The following is a 24,794-nucleotide window of genomic DNA, read 5'->3' on the forward strand; positions in this document are numbered from 1 at the left end:
AGATCTCATCTTCCACAATCTTTCTTGGATCTACTTGCTGAACCAATTCCTTTCCAACTAATACACTTATTTTTCCTCAAGAGCATATCAACTCTTCACTTCCTTGCAATCATCTCACTTACTTCCTAAGAATTCAACTTGTCCTCCTCTTGTTGTAAGGTTATTCTTCTCTTCAACCTCTTTTCATTGTCAAGTTGTCTTCAAACCTAGAAATTCCACCTATACATGAAACAAATCTTCTTAACATGCAAGCATCTCCACTATCACTTCATTTCACTCTCAAATGTATTGTAACTCTAAAACCCAATCTCTGTTATTCCGACGACATCACGAAAGAGCAAACGGGCTCATCACCAAAGAGCATTTAGGATCACATCACCAAAGAACGTAGCTTGCTCTGATACCACTTGATGATGACCGGGTTACCCCGATTGCCAATAACCTAGGATGACTCAACACACAACTTTCTAAATCTTTCCAACAATATTTCATGCAACATTTAAAATTTGCAGTCAAAAGATAATATGGATTTACATTTCCTAATGTCATGACAGATCTTTCTCTCACCTTATAATCCTTGGTCTCACCTCATCCAAATTTCATATGCCTATCTTAACCAGTGACGTGACAAACAAGCCAAACATGCTTGAAAAACCCAAACATGCAGTCCTGGAAATTGTTGGTTGTAGGCATTGCGAAATGATTTCGTAACGTTGTTATAAAATCTTGTAGGCACTACGAAATGATTTCATAGCGCTCCAAAAAACTGCCTTTTCGAATTCCTAGAAGGTGAAATGACTCGACCTTGTTCTCAACTGATTCTCCACGACCCTGAGTCGCTCCTTAACACCATATATGGTTTCATACGCCTTTCTCCATCAACTTTGCAAAACCATAACACATTTTCCAATCCAAATCAGTCACAAGAAGGGTTTTGATAACATTCAAACATGGTACTCTATTTTTTGTGACAAAGCTTCATTCGTTGTAAATGCCACACAGTGTCTACCCTTGAACATAGAGAACATTCATCCATGGGGTTTTGAGACGAAACACAAAAGAGCCAGGAACAACCACACAACAGTTGGGCCACAATATTCAGACTTCTAATGTAAACCGACTCTCTAGATCTCACTTAGAGTTTAAGTTGATTTCTAACAACAAAACTTTTCACTAACTTATGTTCCAAAGCTTGATATGGAGGTAGGCCTAAACACAAGGATCTCAATCAGGTTACGCTAATTTCAACACTCAGAACCAACGTCCATTCTATAGGCCTAGAAATCAACCTCTACTTAAAATCGTGAAGGTATTCAAGCTCCTTTCTTTCATGAATTTCATGTGTCTTAGACATCACAATCCTCATGAATTCAGCGATTCATATTCCATACCAAAAACAAGCATCACACATTCCTCCACAGACTTTACTACATGAATCAAAGACAAATGGACAAACATAACGATGGAAGCTTCCATGCTCAGGTTCTTAATTAAAATTGAATTTACAACTGCAGACTTCTAAAGACAACAATGCACAGGAATAAAATGTGATTGCAACAGTTTATAGACAAAAAATGATTTGCCCCAAAGAACAACACTTCATTAATCATATACAAACAAAAAGGTAACAAATACAAAGACATAAATAATCTTCTTATTAATCAAAATCAACTATACATTAAACTGGCCAGATATACAATGTGGGCATGTGCAACTCATACCTCTTGACCTCTTCCTCTTCTTCTTGCGCTGGAGATTCTCTTCTTCTCCTCCTCTTTTGTCTTCGTTGCACCGCACTTCTCAAACACTCTTCCCCTTTAAAAAGGAAGCTAACGTGGGACAACCAAGAGTCACAAGAGATGATTCGTTTCCCCTTGTCACAAAATAAGGGAAACTGGAACTATTTTTACATTAGGAAATAATTCCTCCAACTTATTCTAAAAACCAAACTCATTTTCTAATGTAAATGTCTACAATTTCTTACAAAAACATTTGAAATTTCTCCTAGCATCATCATGTGACCATCCCATCACATTGACAAGTTGTTGTCGAGTCAGACCAAACATTTGTAAATTTTATATAAAATCCAATAATAAAAACTTAAATTGTATAGTCTACACACTCAAATAACCAACAAAATTTCAAGATATAAAATCAATTATACATTCAAAAATACAATTTAAAAAATAAAAATATAAAAATATAATCATAAATCTAAAAAACTAATTTTTTAATTATATTTTTTTTTCCAAAATTCTATATTTAAAAAAATACATCCCAACCATCACCTACAATGGCTAAATCCGTGATTAAAACAAATCTAGAGTAATTCCTAAAATGACCCTTCAGCAGGCCATTATTTATTTAGTTAGATGACTATCTAACCTTGTTTCACCGCCCATCTATTTGCATTGAACCTCATAAGTCAGGCAAGGCAAGGGAATAATCGGACTTGCAAGTCGAAAAAATTAAAATCCATAAAAATTTATAGTCACGTATGATTCACGCCAGCCAAACGTTGCGGGATGCCGACGCGGTGAAATATGGAGGAGGATTGTTATGTCTTTAATGATTTTTGAGGTCCACCTGTCGTGGGAAGTCATGGATCCGTGCTATCGGTATACGTATTAGATTTAGTGTTGATGTTATGATGGACCTGTTTGAATTTGGTGTTATTTTCAATTTTTTTTTTTTTTTTTTTTTTTAAAAGGATGATGAACTGGTTCAACTTTTCAACAATATTTTCGTTAAAAAGATAATGTCAAGAAACTGATGCCAACATGTTCTCATAACTTTTTTTGATGTCTTTGAACGCATCACATTCCAAAATGAAATGTTTTTCCGATTCCACAACCCTTGCAAAATGTACACACTGGTTCTTCCCAAACTTCTTTAGGCCTTTTCCACCATTAGTTCATAGTCACATTGTCAGCTTAGCATAACTATTGATAATGTTGTCACTGTTTTCATTTTAGTTATTAAATGCATCTTTATTATTTTTATATTATTATTCACTTGAATTCAACGCACATAATTAAAAAACTACATTAATATAAAATAAAATTCTAATATATAGATATGTTATTATAATAATGAATTATGTATTATTATATAAGTAATAATCATAAAAGTAATTTATTTATTATATGCTTTAGAGTTTTTATAAATATATTTTTCAATTGAATTTGCCCAGAATTTGATAAAAATATAGATTTAAATTTTACTCGTTACATGCTTACCTAAGTTGATAGCTCATGAAAGGAGCTATTTCATGTGGATGAGACAGGTGTTATCTTTGAGTGATTGTTGATGGATTAGATTCCCTGGTCATAGCAGCTTAGCTAAGAATGGATTCCATAAGTCCACAAGTAAAATTCCTATCATTGATTGGAAGCATTCAAACAAACAAAAAACCATGTTCCCCATCCTTCAATTTGCAATAGTCTAATATCATGTTAATATGTGAGGGGACTTATGATCAACTAACTTGGGAAAGGCAATAAGTGTTGAGAGTTCTAGAATTCAAACCATTAATGCAACATAATTTGTATGCACACGATATATAAAAAAATAGTATTAATGGAAATTGTAGTTCAATATAAGGGCTTCCAATTATTGTTATTGTCATCCCAGAATGCCACCCATCAAGAAGTTGTGTTGTATAGTCAAATTTTTCAATGCTTTTGTTTGTGAGAAACTTATTTATGGATATTGAATATGCTCAACCAATGTCACAAATTGATATCATGTATCCTTTGTTATTGAATGAAAGAGCTTATATTTGCATGCACTAACAAAAAAAAAAAAAAAAATAGCAAGGAATAACACCAAACCTATCACACAACGAAAAAGAAAACAAAAAGAGCATTAATAGATGCAACTACTAAATTTCTAATCATTGAAGGAGACAAAATAGGTACATAGTATGTCTCAATAACACATTTTTTACTTTGGAGTATGTACAATGTTTCAATGGGTACTAGTGATGGTCAATGCAGGCAAAAGAATCATGTGGCATGTTGCAAAATAAAAATACATCAGTTCCCTTAAAGAGTGGGCACTTGGAACCCACTCTCATACAACAAACCTATCATACAACAAAATTTCTAATCGTTGAAGGATATAAAATAGGTACATAGTATGTCTCAATAACACACTTTTTATTTTGGAGTATGTACAATGTTTCAATGGGTACCAGTGATGGTCAATGTAGGTAAAAGAATCATGTGGCATGTTGCAAAATAAAAATACATCAGTTCCCTTAGAGAGTGGACACTTGGAACCCACGTATGTCAACATGAGATTTCAACAGAGGAGTGAAAATTATTGTATTCAACTCATGATCATATCTACCTTCTAAGCTTAACTCTTGCTCTAGAGGTGACCCCAAGAGTCCAAGTTTGCCTCAGAGCAGCTTAACCATAATTTAAAGTATCTACCAAATTCTATGTTTCACTGCAGGTGGCTTATGTAGCTCAACTTCCTACAAGTCTGATTTCAAGCTCATATCATGTCTTGACTCTTACCAATGGGTTCAGGTGCCAAATGCAATATATAAAAACTGAGTTGTGTAGATTATGCCTTGATTCTTACCAATGGGCCAGATCCCAAATATATAGTTAAAAATTTGAGTTACCATGCATAATAGACAGGAAACTAGACATACGGTTTTGTTAAATGTAATGTGATGTCAATTTTTAACAATCCATGACTAAAATATATTGTGCCCTAATTATGCATACATTCAAACATTTTATAATGAAATGAGATGAATACAAAAATAATAAATGAATTGCTAAAAATAAAATATCGCCATGAGAACCACGAGGAATCCAAATCATATTGCCCAATTTTATTAAGCCAAATATCAACATATACATCAATCAACATCTATATATCTCTTTGCACCTGATTTTTGGCATCATTGTCATCTTTTAATAACATTTTCCACACAAAAATGACAAAAACACCTAATCCAATATACCTCAATTCCACGACACCAAAATCCCCTATTTTCATGGCAATAAGTTACTTCTAGAGTCATTGGCCATCTTCCAATATCCACCAAATTATTACAAGCCATGAGAGTGAGTTTCTCATGGTTAGGGAAAACACCCTAAGGAAAAAATGTCTCTGATATTTCTACGTGATAAAGATGTAACTCGAGATGTAGCATGTCTTTGTCAATGGAACAATCCACTTCATTCAACACTCTTTTCCCTTTCAATTATGGTAGTAACAACATTTCTCTTTCTCTTTCAACATTTTTAAATGATAGTTTCTGTAATGGACAATTCAATATTCTTAAAATTTCTAGATTGTTCATCTCCATGAAAACTGGTGGAAAGTGTTTCATTCCACAATTTGATATGTTCAACTCTATTAAATGAGCCATCGTTGCAACTAAATATGGAAAACATTGCAATATCTCACATCCATCGAGCCACAATTCCTTAAAACTTGTTAGCTCAACAAGCCATGGTGGCATCACTTCCATGATACAACTACCAGGAAGAGATTGTATCATGTGAGGTGACCTCATGTTATACAGGGTGGAGAAAACAGTCAGAGAATGTAGGGGATATACAATGAATGCATTTGAACAAAGAGGATTGACATCATGAAGTTAAGGTTTTTAAGGGCATTGAGTTTAAATGGGACATTCTACTGAAGCTCATAAAGGTTAGTGATGCAAAATTCAAGATGAAAAAATCATAGACCTGGAGGACAACATAACAGATGACAACCTAAATATTAATAATAGATGAAACCATTTCAATTTGGACCAAGGTATCAGAAGTTCAAATATCTAAGAGAGTCGGGGGGATGTAACAAACATCGAGGCCAAAATCTCCAGTGATGATGGAACACACTCACTAAGAACATTCAACACCATCTCTGAAATTGTGTGGAAAGCTCTACTAGATAGCACATGAACTCACAAACCAGCCATAGAGCTAATGGTCCTTCAGGATCCAGATAAGCTTATTACCTAGAGAAAAATGAGATGTTCTCAATATTTCAAATGTTTAAATCTGATGGTCAATTCTTAAATTTTTTATGGACCTGTATAAATGGTTATAACCCTGTGGCCTGACCATGAACAATTTAGTACTTAGTATTTGATACGATCATAATATTCCTGGGATCAATCTATCCAGTTTAAAAGTTCAAGGGCTTGAAGGGATATATATATATAAACTCCAAAAGCAAGGACATATATGACCTCCCTGCTTTTGGAGATTGTATCCATAATGACCTCCATAGTTGATTATACCTATATAATTATGTATTTTTGTTCTTAGCAGAACTAACTATATTATTGTCCTAATTGTTCTTTAGCAATAAACTGGTGATATAATAGTAATGTTTTTCTTCATTATTATCCAAAAGGCTTGGAGATGATAAAGTATGATATTCTAATATAGGCATTATAATAATCGAACTCAACTACTGACTATCCCTTTTCAACTCATTGTACAAGGAAGAGTAGATGGCAAAATGTTTTTGCACTCTCATGTGGGCAATCAAAAAGGATTTCATCCCAAATCATCATTATCTTTATTTCAATGATTCAGACTAGGTGACTACAAAACTATAGAAAATTATGAACTTGGCCCTCACAAAAAAAAAATTACTTGTGAAATCTGGAACCCTGCATACAAGGATTGTTACCTATTCCTCTACTACTTACAATCAATAATACTTGGATCTAGTGAACTTCTTATGATAGCGAAATATTATTCTTGAATCTCTTATAGCAAACAACAAATGTCTTCTCCTTGATCCAAGTTTCCATCTACTATTCATACCATTCAAGACTACTCCTTAGCTATAGTCCATCCATTCCATGAGTGCATCTTCCTCCTTTTGAACTATGTTCATTGTTAATGGATCTTACTAAGCAATGACAATAACACAGTTAGGTGTCATTATATTTAGTAAAAAAGAAAGCACCATTCTGCATCAACACAAATAACAAATAATAAATATATAACAAAATGTATGATCAACAAACATCTAAGCACTGCCATCAGAAAATGGAATATCACTTCCTGAATACTTAAGTCCATGAAATATGAAGTTCTCCAACACACAAGTCCCAACTCGAAATTAAGACACCCATATACATGCATAGACTAATGCAAGTATTTATAAATCTTCAACCTCTTTATATGAAAAATGGTTATTTAACATAACCTCTAATAAATTTACATGTGTACAATTTCTATAAATATTTGAAATAAAAATAGCTCATTGTTGTTGATCTGCAATGGTACAAATTCAACTAATTTGATTATTTGTCCACCGTTCTCTATCTTTGAGACACTTCTTTGTCTCTTGGCCTGTACAAATATGAGGTGATCTTTAGCCAATTTAGAGAATCATAATCACTTGTTAAATCACTGATCTTTTCTTTTTCCATGGTTAATTTTTTTCATTTGAAAAGTACAAGGATTTTCACTAGACATGTAAAGGCACAAAGAACAATAGAAAACAAGTTGATCAATGCATGAAGCTTTGTTATAACCGCAAATATTCTTAAGGGATAAGTGCAAATCCTCATCTTGTTGAACCATTTATTTCCCACCTCTTTTGCCTCCACCTTCTGCAAAAATGTTTTGAACTAAAAGTCCACTGATATAAAAGTTCATCTCCAACTGTAACATTGTTGGGATCAATCCAAATGCATAAGTGTAACACTTAAAAGGTTGTGGTTTACTTGTAGACTTTTACACATGCAAACCTCTTCATTAAACAAAATAGACTTTGCATAAAGAGGTTTTCTCTCTTGTACTAGGAATATCTGAAAATGGCAATGCTTGATTACCTTTCTTGCAAATTTGGATCTCAATAGTAATTTTATAAAAAATATTAGCAACAATCACAAGAGACAACACCCATAACTTGCACACAGAACTTGAACCATTCTCAACCATATGGCTGCAAAATTATGTAAGAACGTGTGGCTACTATCTACTCCTGATTGTATTTGTTAGAGGATGTTTAGTGACTTAAATATGTTAGAACAACAATGGAGTACCTACCACTATGCTTGAAGTACTTAACAATGAACAATGTGACTCTTGAGACAATTTCTTCCAACAATTTTGACTAGAGCTTTGTCACAAATGTTTTGAAACGACCTTTTTCCTGCAATGATTTCCCAAAGCATACCTTTCCTTGTTGTGTTGTCTGCTTTTTTGACATCAACCATTGTGATACTCATATTATTTCAAATTATACAAAGCTTCCCTTTTAAGGGGAGCAATGCTGCTGCCTCCAATGCACGGGAGTTACCCAAGTGTAGCTTGTTGTCCACATATTTGTTCCAAGAATCAATACACCATCATAGACTCTCATCTTACGGCCATCTCTGTAGTGTAATGCATATAGTTAGCCATTAAGAGAGACACTATGATTGCACCAGCGTGCAACCATACCCTCATAAACTGGGGACCAATGATTAGTTGTAGGAAGATACATTTCAATCATGACTTGACGATGAGAGCCAAGGCATTTCAAAAACCATCTCCCCTCATATACAACTCCAATGAATGGAACACAAATTAAACAAGCTATGGCTAAATCGTTAGGAAGGCCAGGAAATAATGTAGAAGGAACCTTTTTCTTTTCTCCTCGTGCACTATTGCTTTTCTATCCTCGAATAGATGGTTTAATATTAGGATATACACACATCTTTGATCCCAGTACAAATTTATTTTCCCAAGCTACAATTTTTAGGTTTGTATCTACTCTATAATAAGAGGTTGCAGTGTCAATCTGCAACAAGCTCATAGAGTGTTGCAAATTAAAAATCATTTAATATAACTGAACATAATTCAGAGTACCTTCTAAAAAAAATATCATCAGTAAGACGCTTCAAATATAAGCCATATAAATATTGACAATTCAAGGTGAAAAGGTTTGCAAGTTTTCACCTTCCTTCAAATACAAGCTTTAACTAAAACATTAAGTTTCAACTTCACAATGAAGGTAGTGTTCAAAATATCATTGTCAAAACATACCCATTAGATGGTTAAAGTTATGCATGACCATAATATTCTTCTTTTAAAGGTTGGACTTATTGTTATCAAGGAATTGATTAGCCCAAAAACCCACTTCCAGATTAGCCAAACAGACAATATAAATAGGCCAGAGAGGGCAAATAAAATTTTCAGCCAAAATGCACTTTCAACACCAATTGATTTAACACTTACAGTGGGGTCAAAGAAAGAAATCTTTATATTCAACACAACAACAAAAAATCATCAATGAAAATTTGTCCATTTTTCTACCACCATCTGAAAGAGATGTAAGATAATATCGCACGCATTTAGGATGATCATCAGACCATAAAAAAACTTATTCCATTAGTTGCCCAAATTTTACTCCCTTTGATGATTCTAAACTTAAACAAACTTCATTGGTGAACCAAGTAAGCGATGGCTTAGTCAAGTGGCTACTCAATGGCAACTGGAAGCCAATATTGACAATTTCAAGATACATAGAGAAATGCCACTTGATCAAACAAAAGTGCAAAAGGTGAGACTTCCAAAACCAGAAAAGTTGAACTTTGCCGCCTTTAGTTGTCTATCAAGATTGCGCCAGCTCTCTCTTTATGGATCTCAAAAACACTAAAGGATTAGTACATTTGTGACTTACCAAATACTATCCTAGAATATAAACAATTGAATCCATAAGATGCCCCCAAATCTAAAAGCCAAAAAAATAGCATATGCTAATTACCTAAAGAGAAAATTAACAAGTTGGGAAATTTCATAATAGAAATCCTAGAACAACATCTCATAGAGAAAAATCCTAGAACAAGGACCTTACTTAAAGAACTATTGGAAATTATTATATGGTCCTATAAACCCCATGTGGTCTGCATGGCTAATAAAGAGGGCAAAGGTAAAGTGGGGAGGGCATGGTCACAAAATATGCCATAAGTTGTATCTCGAACCCTCGCCTACTTTTTTAGCCTTCAGGTATCCCGATCAAAGATGTTTGACTCTATATATGCAAGAGGCTCTCAGTTTTTGAGCACATATTCTTCACCTCCCATCAGACTAGACCCCACACAAAGGATCACAACATTTTTTAGGGTGCTACCTTCAGATAGGGGCACCAAGAGACCGATTGATACCAGTAGTTATCCAAACTCTATATCAGTGAGGACGCGTGGGACCTCACCTCGCCACACGAGATCTCAACGACATATCTGTTCTTGGGAGACGGACTAGGTCCTCCAGAACTCAACAGTGCGCAAACTCCTCTAGGCAAAGATTAGTGGACAATTTGCACTTTCCACCGGCTTTTCATTGGGCCAATAGACTTTTTTGAGTTTTCTTCAGTGTTATTCATTCAACCTCAAATGTTAGGAGAGATAGGTGTGATCCTCAAACCCATTCGCTCCTAAATCTTCTCCGCCAGGGCATTTCATGCATTGTGTCTTTTATAGGAGACAGTTTGGTTCTCCCGCATTGTATGGACATCATTGTACTCAACAGTCCCTTTGACCTGCTTTGTGGTCAATAGTTGGACATAAATATAATTATCTTATCTATCCAAAAAGGTATTGGCGCTTTCAGTGGCCAATACAGAACCCCCAAGCCATGGTAAGAACGTCAATGCCTAATAAGCATCAAATTAGCCTTGAGCTTCGCCATCTCAAAATTGCAAAACCAAATCATTATCCCGAATGAGAATAAAACTCAACCCAGTTGTTCATCATATTATTAAACTACACAACATATCAGCTTGATTGTAGTTAGTTAATTAAGAATAACATCATAAGATAATTACGAGTAATTAGCAATAGTTGGAAAACAAGAAATATTTCATTTATATTAAGAAGAAAACCTTATCCAAATAGATAACATAGGGATACCCCATTATAGGGCCCAATTATAAACCATTAAGTTAAACACATATGGTTTGGTAAGGAACCAAAATTGAACAAGCACCGGGCTATAATGTTGGGTGCAATAACTTTTGCGAACAGATATGGAAAAAGGTCAACAAAAACATAGATACAATTCCTATGCCATAATGTGCTACGGTTGGATGGGGAAATAACCTAAGTATTTTGAGTTTCACTTGAAAAGTGAGGGTGCGGGGTGAGGGTTCGAGGAACTAACCTGTAACAACCCCAGAGATAAATTTGAATTAGAGTATGTAGGGTTAACCAAGAATCTCTAAGTCATGAATAATAGATAATCCAAATGAGGAAGAACTTTCTCACTTGTGGCGTTGTGGTGAAGAAGGGCCATGCCACTGTCAAGCCTAGGACAAGAAATTTCTATGGTTGGAAACCATCTTAGTAAAATAGACACAATGCAATAAGTAAACCCAAAATTTTCGAGAAAACACAAAGGAACGTGAACCTGCATGACATAGATACAATATCTGCTAGGTTTGGAAGCTAACAACTTCAATCTAAACCAAGGCACATCTCAACAAACCTAATTGATATAGTAAGTAACATAAAGAGTTACTTGCACCTAATCCATAGTAAAAAAATTAAAACCTTGGAAGCCAATGGAAAAGGAAAAGTGAGTAGGAGATGTTACCTGGGGAACTACGGGAAGAAAAAATCACCTTCACACCTAATCCATAAAAAAAAAATTAAAACCCTGAAATCGAATGGCAGAGGAAAAGTGAGTAGGATATGTTACCTAGGGAACCGTGGGAAGAAGGAGCTGCCTCCTTCGCTGAGAGAAAAGAGGTCCTAATGATTTCTGCACCAAAGCTGTAAAGGTTGAGCCAGATCAAGGTTCGGAACCCATAAGAAAGCCCTAAAATTGCATGCACACATTAGGAAACATTATCAGAAGTCAATACAAACGCCATGTTAAAACATACATATATCAAATAAGAAACAAAGCATGTAGATGGAGGAAAATTACCAGTGAAACCTTTGGGTATCCTTCGAACTCCAAGGATGTTATCTCATGAACCTAAGGCCCAAGATCAACCTGAGGGTGGTAGGGTTTTTCTACCTTACATTCATGGGGTTACAGATAAGATTGCGAAAATCCTAAGAAGGAAAAACATAAGCACACAATTCTCAGCTCCTGGAACTATTAGGCAAGGTATGAGATCTGTCAAGGATAATATTGATAGACATCAACTTAAAGGGGTCTATAAAATTGATTGCTCATGTGGAAAAAGCTACATTGGTGAAACAGGTCGCTCCCTGCAGACCAGACTCAAAGAACATGGAGCTGATATTAAGAATGAAAGGTCTCGTACTTCCGCCCTTGCAGAGCACTCCTCAAAGACTAAGCACCATGTCTGCTTGGAGAGCGCCTCGATTATCGCCAGGGAAGAGCAACACCATAGACGAAAGATCAGAGAAGCCCTTGAAATTATCAAGCACCCGCATAATCTCAACAGAGACAATGGTATGGAGATTAGTGGAAGCTGGCTTCCCCTAATCAGAAAAATCTAACTCGTTTTATTAATTTAAATATAATAATAATAATAAGATTATTATAAAAATAATATTATAATAATAATAATATTATTATTATTATTATTAATAAGATTAATAATAATAATAATTATTAATATTATTTCTAATTAATAATAATAATAATAATAATAATAATAATTACAATTAATATTAATAATAAATAATAATAATCAAACATTTATTATAAAAATTAAATATTAATACAATATTCTAAGATTAATATTCTTAACATTAATACTAATTATTATTAAATTATAATTATAATTATAATTATAATTTATTATATTCATAATAATAATTAATAATTAATAATATAAGTAATAACTATCATATTATAATTAGTAATAATAATATTAATAATGTTATGATATTAGTAATAACTATCATATTATAAGTAGTAATAATAATAATAATAATAATAATAATAATAATAACAACAACAACAACAACAACAACCCGATGAGGGTGGCATTAATAGTCATTTATGAGGAGCCGCATTACACAGGCAGCTGGCCTGGCAGACGGCAGGTGGATGGCTCTCATGGTACGCGTAGCAGGTTGGCAAATGGATTTAAACGCAGGTGAAATCAATACCGGGCAGTCTCGAATGTTGGTCTTGCAGTCAGGCATTAATGCGAGCATGGGTGATCGGCAGACAGATTGGTTTATAGTTATGGATCTGATCAATACGCCTGTTTCAGTCACTGGTTCTTTTTATGGCGAAGCAGAGCTGCTTCAGTACCCCTGTTTGGCATTCCGAATTTGGCTGCTAGCCTGGATTTGTAAGTTCTTTGAAGCTATCTGCGTTCCTCCGGTTATTGGTTTGCTCTGTCTCAATCCCTCTTTCCGTCAATTTGCACTTCTGAATATGCCTCGACGTCGAGGTATCCCTCGCAGAGGCAGCCATACCGGGAACAGAGGCCGCCCTTCTCGCCCTGTTCCTCAGAATGTTATCCCTATCGCCTCAGCATCCCCTTCTTCTCCGCCTCTGGAACAAGCTAGGCCTATACCGAATAATTCATTCCAGACCTCCAGGTTCACTTTTCAAAGCCGGCTCAACAGGCCTGTTTTGACAGCAAGTATCACTATCATTCTCGCGGAGGAAGATAGCAATCAGGTCAGCTCGGCTCCAACTACCCCCTCTCAATCTCAGGGAGACAGTGTGCTTCTAGGGGACCTGACAGGGATGGTGTTCCAGGCAGACAACAAGCAAGAAGATGCCCATGTCTCGGAGATGCCGCAACAACCCGTGGATCCGGCTCAAAGCGATATTCTGCCCTGCGGCCCGACTCAGAGTGCAGGCGGGATTTTAAATTTGGTGACCACTCCTGATGGTGGCGCACCAGCATTTGATGAAAGTGGTTTTGTGACCTGGGTAGCTTCTTCCAGCCAGGTGGATAGGGATATGCCGGATTCACCAAAGCATGCAGATTAAAACTGTCTCCTCACTGCCGGGTGGCCTAAGCAATTTTGGTTTTGTGTCGTCAATTTTGAGGTTAGATGTCTCTGTCTGGTTCATACTCTGGTTACAGAGTGTGGCAAATGCCATTCTAGTCTCTGTTTTTTGTTATAGAAATGGCTATGATAGTTGCTTTTCTGTTTTTGTGGTCAATGAAGGGCATGACGAAATCAGTCCGGGCAATCTCTTTCAGTATGTCAGGGCCCGAATTCAAAATTTTGTAGTATGTTCTGTAAATTCGGCAGTAAGCCTGAACTGTAATGTCTCTGAGTTTTTGGCAGAGGAATGGCCGCGGCCTCCTCTGAGGTTCTGACCTCATTGTATATACCTTTTTATTTTTCTTTAATAGAATTAGCATTTACGGAGAAAAAAAATAAAATAATAATATAATCATTATTATTATTAATATTTATTAATAATAATAATATTATTATTATAAGAAGATTATAATAATAATAAGAATATTAATAATAATAATAATAATAATATTACAATAATAATAATAATATAATAATAATAATAATTATTATTAATTCTAATTATCATTAATAACAAGGAGCCACTGTTGTGGCACTAGTCCCTGCCGGTTAACAAAACAGTTTGGTCAGTTATTATTATGAGATTTAATTTGCGTTATCATGAGAGCTGATTTCCATTACTAGCGTGTTGTAGGCATGCTTACTTGTATTAAGATTTAATGAATTGGATGGCCAGTTGTTGTATGAACTTTTTGACTTTATGCAAAGAGTGAAATATAATGAACTTTGCCTTTGTTAAGTAAGAATTGTCATAAATGTCATTGAACTGATAAATGCTTGTAATGTTGAGTTTGTATTTCTTAAAATAAGATTAGTTTTAGATATAATTTTCCAATGTTTCATGATTTAAAAAACGCTTAGATTAATAATTAAAATATAATAAAATTTAACAGTGAATCATAGAAAACTTGAGGGAAAAAAACTATAAAAGGTAATAATAATGCATTATAATGCATGAAGAATTAGAGAGTGTTAAAGTAAGTTATGTATTTTAATAAGCACGAGGTATAAAATACATTTAAATGCATAATAATGAATTATAATGTACGAAAAATTGGAAAGTGTTAACGTGAGTTATGTATTGTAATAACCATGGTGCACAAAACATAGAATTTTCTTACTTTTTTACATTTGAATATTATGGAAATATTCATAAGTTGATAATGACCAAATAAACATTATTATGAATATAAATTTGTTAATTAAATTCGTGGTGGAGAGTGTTCAATATTTACATAGATCATTCTCGAAGGTCAAAGAAGAACTTAAGCATTTAAAAATTATAGTTATGGAGTCTTGAACCCATGATTGAAAGATTACATATCAATGATTGAGGAATTATTCCATGGTCAAAAGAACAAAAGATATATTTATTTAAAAATATTGTTTATCATAACTTTAGTGTGAACTTTAAATTTGTGCAATAATATAAATTTGTTAATTAAATTCGTGGTGGGTGGAGAGTGTTCAATATTTACATAGATCGTTCTCGAAGGTCAAAGAAGAACTTAAGCATTTAAAAATTATATTTATGGAGTCTTGAACCCATGATTGAAAGATTACATATCAATGATTGAGGAATTATTCCATGGTCAAAAGAACAAAAGATATATTTATTTAAAAATATTGTTTATCATAACTTTAGTGTGAACTTTAAATTTGTGCAATTACTAATTAGCAAAGAAAATAAACCCTGCATCTAATTTCTAATTAGTAATTTGTTGCATTTAATTAATAATTTGTTGTGATGCAAAAGGACATGACTTTTGGCCTTTTTTATAGTTTTGGGTTAGTAAATATAGCATCTAAGTACAATAATAAAATAATTTTGATAAGTTTATTTTATAAATTAAAAATTAAAATAAACAAATTAAAATTAAAAAAACATTTAAACTTTACGAGTTGAAATGTAAATTGATCATGATCTCCAAGAAAAAATTCATTAGCTTTTGGTGTTCTATACTCTTGCTTTCTGCAATATCATAGTATTCGAATTAAAAAATATAATTTATAATTTAAACTGATAAGCTAATACATTGTGTAATAATATATTGAATATATATAAAAATATATATTTTTTACACAGAGAACATTGGTTTTGGAGCATAAGCAGTGGCAGTAGAATCCAAATTCAAAATATAATGCATTTCATGTTTATCAAAATCGTTCTGTCATTTTTGTTGCAAAATACCTGTGTCAAGTCAAAGAAATGGCACTTTATAGGCTGGATAAAGAAGTATTGTGTCAGTACAATGTCAAATTTTGTGCTGTAACATTTTGTCATTCTGTCAGTACAATGTCATTTTGTCAGCAATGACATCACTTCATTCCAAGTCTCCATGTTTCAAAAATTTCAGTTGAAGTCCTAGAATGGCTGCAACTGTGCGTTCAGATATTACAACTTCAACTGTAGTTTTTGTGATAAGCTCACCAGCTGCTCTGACACTGCCAAAGGTGATATACAATGCCAGGGACATTAGTACAGAAATGGTGATCAGCAAAACCCCCATGATAGCAGCAATCGACAAAGTTTTGCAAATCTTGTGTACCTTCCAAATCTGGCAGAACTCCCTTGATGAAGAATTGGCTCCTCACACTCAGAGAAATTGCCAATACTGTTTATATTGCGATTTGACTGAATTTTGAAACAAAGCATATAGTTAGTACTACAGGGGTTGGTGTTTGCAGACAGATTTATGCTTAATTATCTTAAATAGAAATTTAATTGCAACAAGGAATCTGCTTTTATTCTAAGAAATCAAAATCAAAAAGTAGCAACAGAGGGACATTAGAGGAATTGTTGGCAAATGTTGGAAAATGTCGGAGGGAAATCAAGAACTGCATACAAAATGGGTGCACTTGTTTGCTGTGGAGTGCCTGAAATTTGAACCAGTGCTTCAGATGTTCCCGGTCTAACTTCAAGAAGATTAACTTTGGCATGAGAAATCTGTCCATACAAAGAAAAAATGATCAGTAAATAAAGGGTCTTCATAACAAGGTATATCAGATAAGCCATCACATATGCATAAACCTTTCGAGGCAACAAAATGCAACCATACCCAGCATTGTCTCTCTCAACCATATTTTCCACTATGTGCTCTTTCTCGAGATGGAACTCCCTCTTTCTCGAGATGGAACTCCAAGCAGGGATTTCATTGCATCGTATGTAGTAAAGCCAATTGCCACTGAAGGTACAACCTGCCGAGACCAGAATGACAATTATTACTAATCAAATGTCAATTTTGCTAAACTATTTAATTCCCTTCTGTAGAAAATAAAAACCCAAAATGTCATGTAACCATTGGCATCACCATAAACAATGAAAAGCTCAAACGCCAGCTCGGGCATCCTTCTATTTCAAAAAATTATCTGGCTATACTGTATGCCATAGCATATGCATAACATTAATAGGCCACATTGACAACAGAGAATCACGAAATGCTGGCTAGCGAATCAAACAGGGGTCAAGCAACTCAATAATTGTGTGGCTGATGCTGAAATTTAAAATACATGCAGCAATAAATTACTTTTATGCAACGAGATTATAAAATTTACCTTTACGTAATTAATACTTAGCCCAGAAAACATCTGCTTCCAGCCTTGTCTTTGAACAATGGTAACAAGACCATCCAATGTTCCTTTGAACTTGGGTTCCATTTGTTGAAGAGAAGATGCACTATTTTGGTTAGCTGATAATGTCTGTACCTGTAGTGCCACTCAAACCATAATGGTCAATTTTCAGTATCATAGACTTAAATAGCCTGTATCTTTGACTTAAAATTATGAATACAGTAAACCAAGACTCCAGTTACCAAGGAAATAAAATGTTCAACCTGCATTTGTCGTCTAACAACATCCAGAGGATACGTGCAGGTATCAACAATCGAGCTTCAATCACTAGCCATTTAACACATTGTTATTTGCTCTAGCATTGAAGCCAAATTTATCGCTAATCTGATACTGCTGCCATGTTATTTCATTGGGGCAAAAGAATATTCAAAATAGAAAAGTCATAAGGTATACAGGAACTAGTATGTGGCAACAGTTTTAAATATACAGAACAGGTCCTGTCAAAAATTGATCCACTACAAAATTCTGAAAATGACAGAAACTGTCATTTGCTAAAATGCTGAAATTGAAACATGATACATTGAACCAAGCGATTATAACCTAAGTCGAACCAAAGTTTTGGGGTGGAAAGGTTTTGGGGTCTTATTGCGGGTTTCACATTGTTCGAGGTGAATGGCAGGCTTTGGCTCAGTGTTTGATGTTACTGCGGTACAGATGGGAGTACTTTTGGGGGTGGAAAGGTTTTGGGGTCTTATTGCGGGCTTCGCATCGTTCGAGGTGAAGGGCACGTGGTCCCGCGACTTCCAAGCGGATGTGTAACGCTCCTATGAATCAGACAATATACAATTGATTTGGTAATAAATTCAGATTGATTTACAATCAACTTGGGTTACGACATGTACTGTGGTGGTCTTATCGGCGGACAACTGTCCCTCCTCGAGATCCTGGAAAGTTACTCGGCTTGGGCTTTACCCTGTTCGCGCCCTTTGGGTTATTATTGTTACTTGGTTGTTTAGCTCTGTAGTCTCTGCGATTTTTCCTTTGTATTTGTTGTATTGTCTGCGGTGAAAACACAATGCGGTTCCTGCTTGCTCGGTTAACTGTATAGTTTGGAGAAAGGAATAACTGAACTTTTCATGGTTTAAATTTTCGGGCAATGTTGAAGTTATGTGAACTAAAGCTTGTTGTGTAACCCTTATATCACGTACAATGTGCCAAAAGCTTGTTTAAGATTAAAAAGAGTATTTGATTGACTAAAGCTGTATAAGACTAAAACACATGCCTAACATGTCTTGTTGCAGCTTTGCAATGTTGACGAGATCTCTTTTGATTTGCAAAAACAATTTATTAGAAAGTGAGTATTGTATATACCTGAACCAACTTATCAGTTTCGAAAACACACCGAGGAAGGTCTTCTCTTTGTAATATTCTAATATTGGCAACTGTTGTGTGCCTCATATCAGAAGTCACTGCAGCACCCCTGCGAATTAGACAACACAATTTCAAAATAAGATCAAGCTGCTGAAAGGTACTTTATCATATGCAATCCTATTATTGGTTATAGAACTGTATCTGCCATCAAACTTCAGATTCACGCTGACTAGCTAAACATGACAATGCAGAAGGAGAGATCAAAACTGTGAGGCTACAAAGTCATAAACTTCTGGAACAAGGCTTGCAGCGCGTGCTTTTCAATGAGATCTAATAGAAACATTGGCTGAAAATATTGCACAGTGCTGAGGATGTAGGCAATTATGAGATTGGCATTGTCTTAGTATACAACAAAGGGGCAAAATGGTGCAAGAAAATGCAAACAACCGACTAGAAATTTTAGGCACGGGTTTCATAAAAACCTTTAAGTCCCCTTGCCGAAGTACTCCAAAGGTAGTTTCTCCATACACGACACTGTGTGTGAAGTGCACTGCAAATCATATAAAAAATGAAATGGGTTGAGGTAAACTTACTGCTTTGAAATCCAACATTGAGTGCGAGCAAGAATACCAATGGAATGAGTGGAAGCTACTAGAAATGTGTATTGGCCATTGTGTCCTTCGTCCTTTGTAGATTGGAAACCATGTGACCGTTCTTCAGATTGTAAATTGCAAACCATGTCAGCACTCTTCAGATATATGGCATATTCAAATGGTCTCTGGGATAAATTCTTTCCTGGTAGTGTTAGCAGATTTTATGCAAAGCAGTTACCCTGTAGCATTCGTTTTGAAAATATAACTCTACGTTTGACTTTGAATTAGATGTATTTAGAAACATGCAAAAAATTTAAGCAAATTGTAGAGGTAACAGTAAACAGAAACTTACGTGAAATAAAACAAAACCTTTCCATTGCAAAACTTTTGTTCGACTTAGGTTATAATGCTATTATAATGAAAAATCATGTCCGTCAAGCAACGACCAGCAATTGATCGATCCCATATAGTCACTGGGAGGTAGTAATAATACCAAATGCATTATGCCATAATTCCATTTTAAAACAACATATATTCATTTTAAAGTCCATATAGTTTGGTGCTATTTATAAAGTCTAGCTTCAAGCATGTTGCAGAATGCGTTCGATCTCAAATATAAGACAGAAATAGAAACATTACAAATAGACATGTATAAAGACTTTCTAGCTCTCTTTCCTGAATCGTTACCTACACTATGCAAGAAACAAAAACTAACATAACATTCAGCCATAACATAGGAAGAAACAGAAATGAGTAAGCGATTCAATATACAATTTGTCATTTAACTTGAGTGGATAATAAGTACATGTTTAATCAATCTATGGAATCTTTGGTGTTTGCATTGAGCAGCTGTAGATACAAAATTATTGCTCATCTGATGTTGCATTTGCTGTATTCAATGATATAATTTAAACCAAACATGGCAGTTTTTAAGATGGAGCAAAAATATAAATAAAAAAGGTGGCAAGACAATCTCTGGTTGTCAAGGTTGAAGCATGATGCAGAATGTGTTCCATTTGAGATACAGAACAGAAACAGAAACAGTACAAACACAGATGCATAAAGACTTTGTAGCCTTTTTTCGTCAACTGTTGCGTTACATGTTCTTTGTAAATGAGTCAAAATTGCAAGTCAAATACTTGTATTACAGTAAGAGCATAATATGAAGAAACATATTCATATTACTTTTGCATTTGTTCTGGACGTGAAGGCCAGCATGTTCCTGCATTTTGTAATCTGTATAACAAATAGTTAGTTAGAATAAAATGATAACATTGTAAATTGAAGAGAGGACATATTTGAGACAAAACATCTTAAGGAGTTATGTGAACTAAAGCTTCTTGTGCAATCCTTATATCATGTACAATGTGTCAAAAGCTTGTTTAACATTAAAAAGAGTATTTGATTGACTAAAGCTGTATAAGAGTAAAACAGATCTCTAACATGGCTTGTTCCAGCTTTCCAATCTTGACGAGATCTCTTTTAATTTGCAAAAACAATTTATTAGAAACTGAGTATTGTATATACCTGAACCAACTGATCAGTTTCGAAAGCACACCGAGGAAGGTCTTCTCTTAGTAATATTCTAATATTGGCAGCTGTTGTGTGCATCATTTCAGAAGTCACTGCAGCAACGCTGCTAATTAGACAACAAAATTTCAAAATAAGATCAAGCTGTTCAAAGGTACTTTATCACATGCAATCCTATTACTGGTTACAGAACTGTATGTGTCATCAAACTTCACATTCACGCTAACTAGCTAAACATGACAATGCAGAAGGAGAGATCAAAACCATGAGGCTACAAAGTCATAAACTTCTGAAATAAGGCTTGGAGTGCCTGCTTTTCAACGAGATCTAATACAAACATTGCCTCAAAATATTCCACAGTGCTGAGGATGTAGGAAATTATGAGATTGCCATTGTCTTAGTATACAACAAAGGGGCAAAATGGTGCAAGAAAATGCAAACAGCCGACTAGAAATTCTAGGCATGGGTTTCATAAAAACCTTTAAGTCCCCTTGCTGAAGAACTCCAAAGGTAGTTTCTTGATACACGACACTCTGTGCGAAGTGGACTTCAAACCATATAAAAAATGAAATGGGTTGAGATAAATTTACTCTGTGTGTGAAGTGGACTTCAAATGATATAAAAAATGAAATGGGTTGAGATAAACTTACTGGTTTGAAATTCAACATTGAGTCCGAGCAAGAATACCAATGGAATGAGTGGAAGCTACCAGAAATGTATATCAGCCATTGTGTCCTTCGTGCTTTGTAGATTGGAAACCATGTGACCATTCTTCAGATTGTAAACTGCAAATCATGTCAGCAGTCTCCAGATATATGGCATATTCAGATGGTCTGTGGGATAAATTCTTTCCTGGTAGTGTTACCAGATTTTATGCAAAGCAGTTACCTTGTAGCATTCGTTTCAAAAATATAACTCTATGTTTGACTTTGAATCAGATGTGTTTATGAACATGGAAAAAATTTAAGCAAATTGTACAGGTAACAGTAAACAGAAACATAGGTAAAATAAAACAAAACCTTTCGAGCCCAAAACTTTCGTTTGACTTAGGTTATAATGCTATTATAATGAAAAATCATGTCGGTCAACCAACGGTCAGCAATTTATCAATTGCATATAGTCCCAGGGAAGGACTAATAATACCAAATGCATTATGCCATAATTCCATTTTCAAACAACATATATTCATTTTAAAGTCCATATAGTTTGGTGCTATTTATAAAGTCTAGCTTCAAGCATGTTGCAGAATGCGTTCGATCTCAAATACAGGACAGAAACAGAAACAGTACAAACAAACATGTATAAAGACTTTCTAGCCCTCTTTCCTGAATCGTTACCTACACTATGCAAGAAACAAAAACTAACATAGCATTCAGCCATAACATAGGAAGAAACAGAAATGACTAGCCGATTCAATATACAATTTGTCATTTAACTTGAGTAGATAATAAGTGCCATGTGTTATCACAAAATCAGTACTAAGGGCTGCTACCTAGCAAGATCTCATGTAACTATTTCAACCAGGCTTTAGACTAAGGCTTAGCCTCCTTAGTCAGAGAGGGCTCTCTCACAGATTTTTGATAAGAATCAATTACAAGAACAGATGGCTAACTCTTCATACAGTTCATGAAAATAAAGCTGGTTGGAACAACAAAATAACACTTCTTCCATTGGGCTCATGGAGTCAAACACTTCTGCAGTAAACTATTAATCACTCAATCATGGAAGCCAAGGCATATAATGTTTAACACTCAAAACATTTCTCAAAAAGAAACACAACTCATAAATATACACAGGAAGTCTGAGCACTAGGTGAATTCAGAGTGATTGCACATTTAGTGAGCTGTAAAATATATAAAGGATAATGACAAAACCACACATATTCTGAGCATTGAACACATGATGAATCTTGGGAAGAAAAAGTAATCTTTATATTACTGTCAAAGTCTTTTACATGAGCTGATAAAAACTCTGTTTTTTCATAAATCTCCAACCCTACTTACATCAGAGTTTTCACTATATATAGGAAAACCAAAACTAAAACTATCTTGAGTCTCCTCAACAAGCATGAGGGGAGAGCTCGATGATCTACCATTAATTAACCTTATCTATTTCTAAACAAACTTATTAAATACATAAGGTATTGTGCTGTAAATACATAGAGTCCTAATTACATTGAAAGTCCAACTCTATCTCCTCGTATGCATGATTCTCCTTGGATCCTTGACAGCTGTACAATTTCTGTTGTGGCTGAGATATGTTGAGGAACATTCACTGAACGAGCTGGCCTTCGGGTGCTAGCTGTGTAGATGGCTCATTAATTAGTAAACATGAACACCCTATTTTCACGGTCCCTGTCTTCCATTCTTCTTCACCATTTAAAGACCACGCTCCAAGCTCTTTAATCCTTCAATAACAACGCATAACACCATATGCCTCATGATCTGGATGCCTTGTGGACTGAACAGGTGTGCTAACCAAAAATCCCGGTAACCCTACCAGAACCCTAGTAATTCGGTCATAAAGTGCCTTTAAGAAAACTTTAGCAAAAAACAAAATATTTCACTTTTTCTTCAAAACTCACACCTGTCACTATTTGAGCTGCTATGATATCCATGTATAATCTCCCTCCTGTCCTCGAGGCATTCCTTTCAAAATTCGCTGACCTCATCATCAAATTTCATTGTTTCCTTATAAAACAACGTTCTACAGTAGTTTCGTAGCGCGCTACGAAACTACTGTTTTTGTCAAAACAAAACATATTTATCTTGCAGCGCTTTCTGCTTAAACTCATGATTTCTTCAGATATTTTGTACAGGTGTTAGGGACCTTAAATAGTTTCAAAATGATAGAACTTGAACCAAAATTTATCAAAATTTGAAAAGCACCTTTTTTCTTAAATCAGTGAGCTAGTTTACCTAGCTTCTTCTTCAAACTGCTAACCTCTTCCTTCAAAGCCTTATTTTCTGATCTCAGACACATGTTCAGCTTTCTTACGTGTTTTGCTTGCTTAAGTGCTGGTATCATCCATGAAAATACATCAGACCCTGAGCCAGCTTGCCTCAGTAGACTTGTGCTGCCTTTTAATACAGCCCTTCTATAACTAGCATATCTCATTGCACGTTCTCTAGAAAAACTCCTTATCTGAGCCACCTCTTCCTGGGTTTTTCCTGCCTGGTTCTTAATAGCTATGACATTCCCTCCTTGGCTGATAATAACCTTTTTACTCTTGTCTTTACTCTTGGCTGCATGCACTGTTTTAGTCAAAACTTCAATAAACTCTGTACTAGGCATTTTTACAGTTGCCTCCTCTTTATGCACTTTCTCGGCCTCTTTCATTTGTCTTCTTGTAATTGGCCTCCGTGGCTTGAACACATACTCTTCACTAGGCTCCTCAAACCGTAACCTTTTTGAAGCCTTTGATTTCTTCAGGCTCTCTGGTGAAGATTGGGTTAAGTCAATGTGCATTGGTTGCACTGGCTGGTCCTGCTCAAACTCCATTGGCTCAATCTGCACTGACTGATCTTGTTCCAGTTCAATTGCTTCAAGTAAATCAGTTAAACTAGCTTTTGACATAGGACTTTCTTCAACAGCAATTGACTTACCCTTCTCCTTGCTTAACTGACCTCTGGTTTTTACTCTTGATACCTTTTCAACTTCACTTGGTGCAGGTGCATCCTTCTTCTGTTTGACCTTCTCTTTTGATGATGATTTAGGTGTCTCCTTGATCACCACAGGCTTCACTGGTTTCT

The 24,794-nt window shown here is 35.0% G+C and overlaps 1 protein-coding gene and 1 pseudogene across 1 annotated transcript; both read right to left on the bottom strand.

Moving 5' to 3' along the window:
• Positions 1-8,050: 8,050 nt before the first annotated feature.
• LOC149204157 (F-box/kelch-repeat protein At1g55270 pseudogene) lies at positions 8,051-12,346 on the bottom strand (annotated as a pseudogene).
• Positions 12,347-17,040: 4,694 nt separating this feature from the next.
• On the bottom strand, positions 17,041-17,847 carry LOC149204158 (mitochondrial carrier protein CoAc1-like). Its single transcript, XM_089393222.1, has 3 exons — positions 17,812-17,847; positions 17,534-17,683; positions 17,041-17,176 (listed from the first exon to the last, which is right to left on the bottom strand). The coding sequence occupies exons 1-3, from the start codon at positions 17,815-17,817 to the stop codon at positions 17,069-17,071; spliced, it is 264 nt and encodes an 87-aa protein (XP_089249348.1). The 5' UTR covers positions 17,818-17,847; the 3' UTR covers positions 17,041-17,068.
• Positions 17,848-24,794: the final 6,947 nt, after the last annotated feature.

This window comes from Pinus tabuliformis, chromosome 1_2, assembly GCF_031772625.1.
Source record: "Pinus tabuliformis cultivar Carrire ecotype Pingquan chromosome 1_2, CPIR1, whole genome shotgun sequence".
NCBI lineage: Eukaryota > Viridiplantae > Streptophyta > Pinopsida > Pinales > Pinaceae > Pinus > Pinus tabuliformis.

Coding starts and splice junctions, on each gene's coding strand:
- LOC149204158 (XM_089393222.1), bottom strand. Junction 17,177..17,533: donor TAAGTATTAATTACGTAAAG/GTAAATTTTATA, acceptor TGGTCTCGGCAG/GTTGTACCTTCAGTGGCAAT.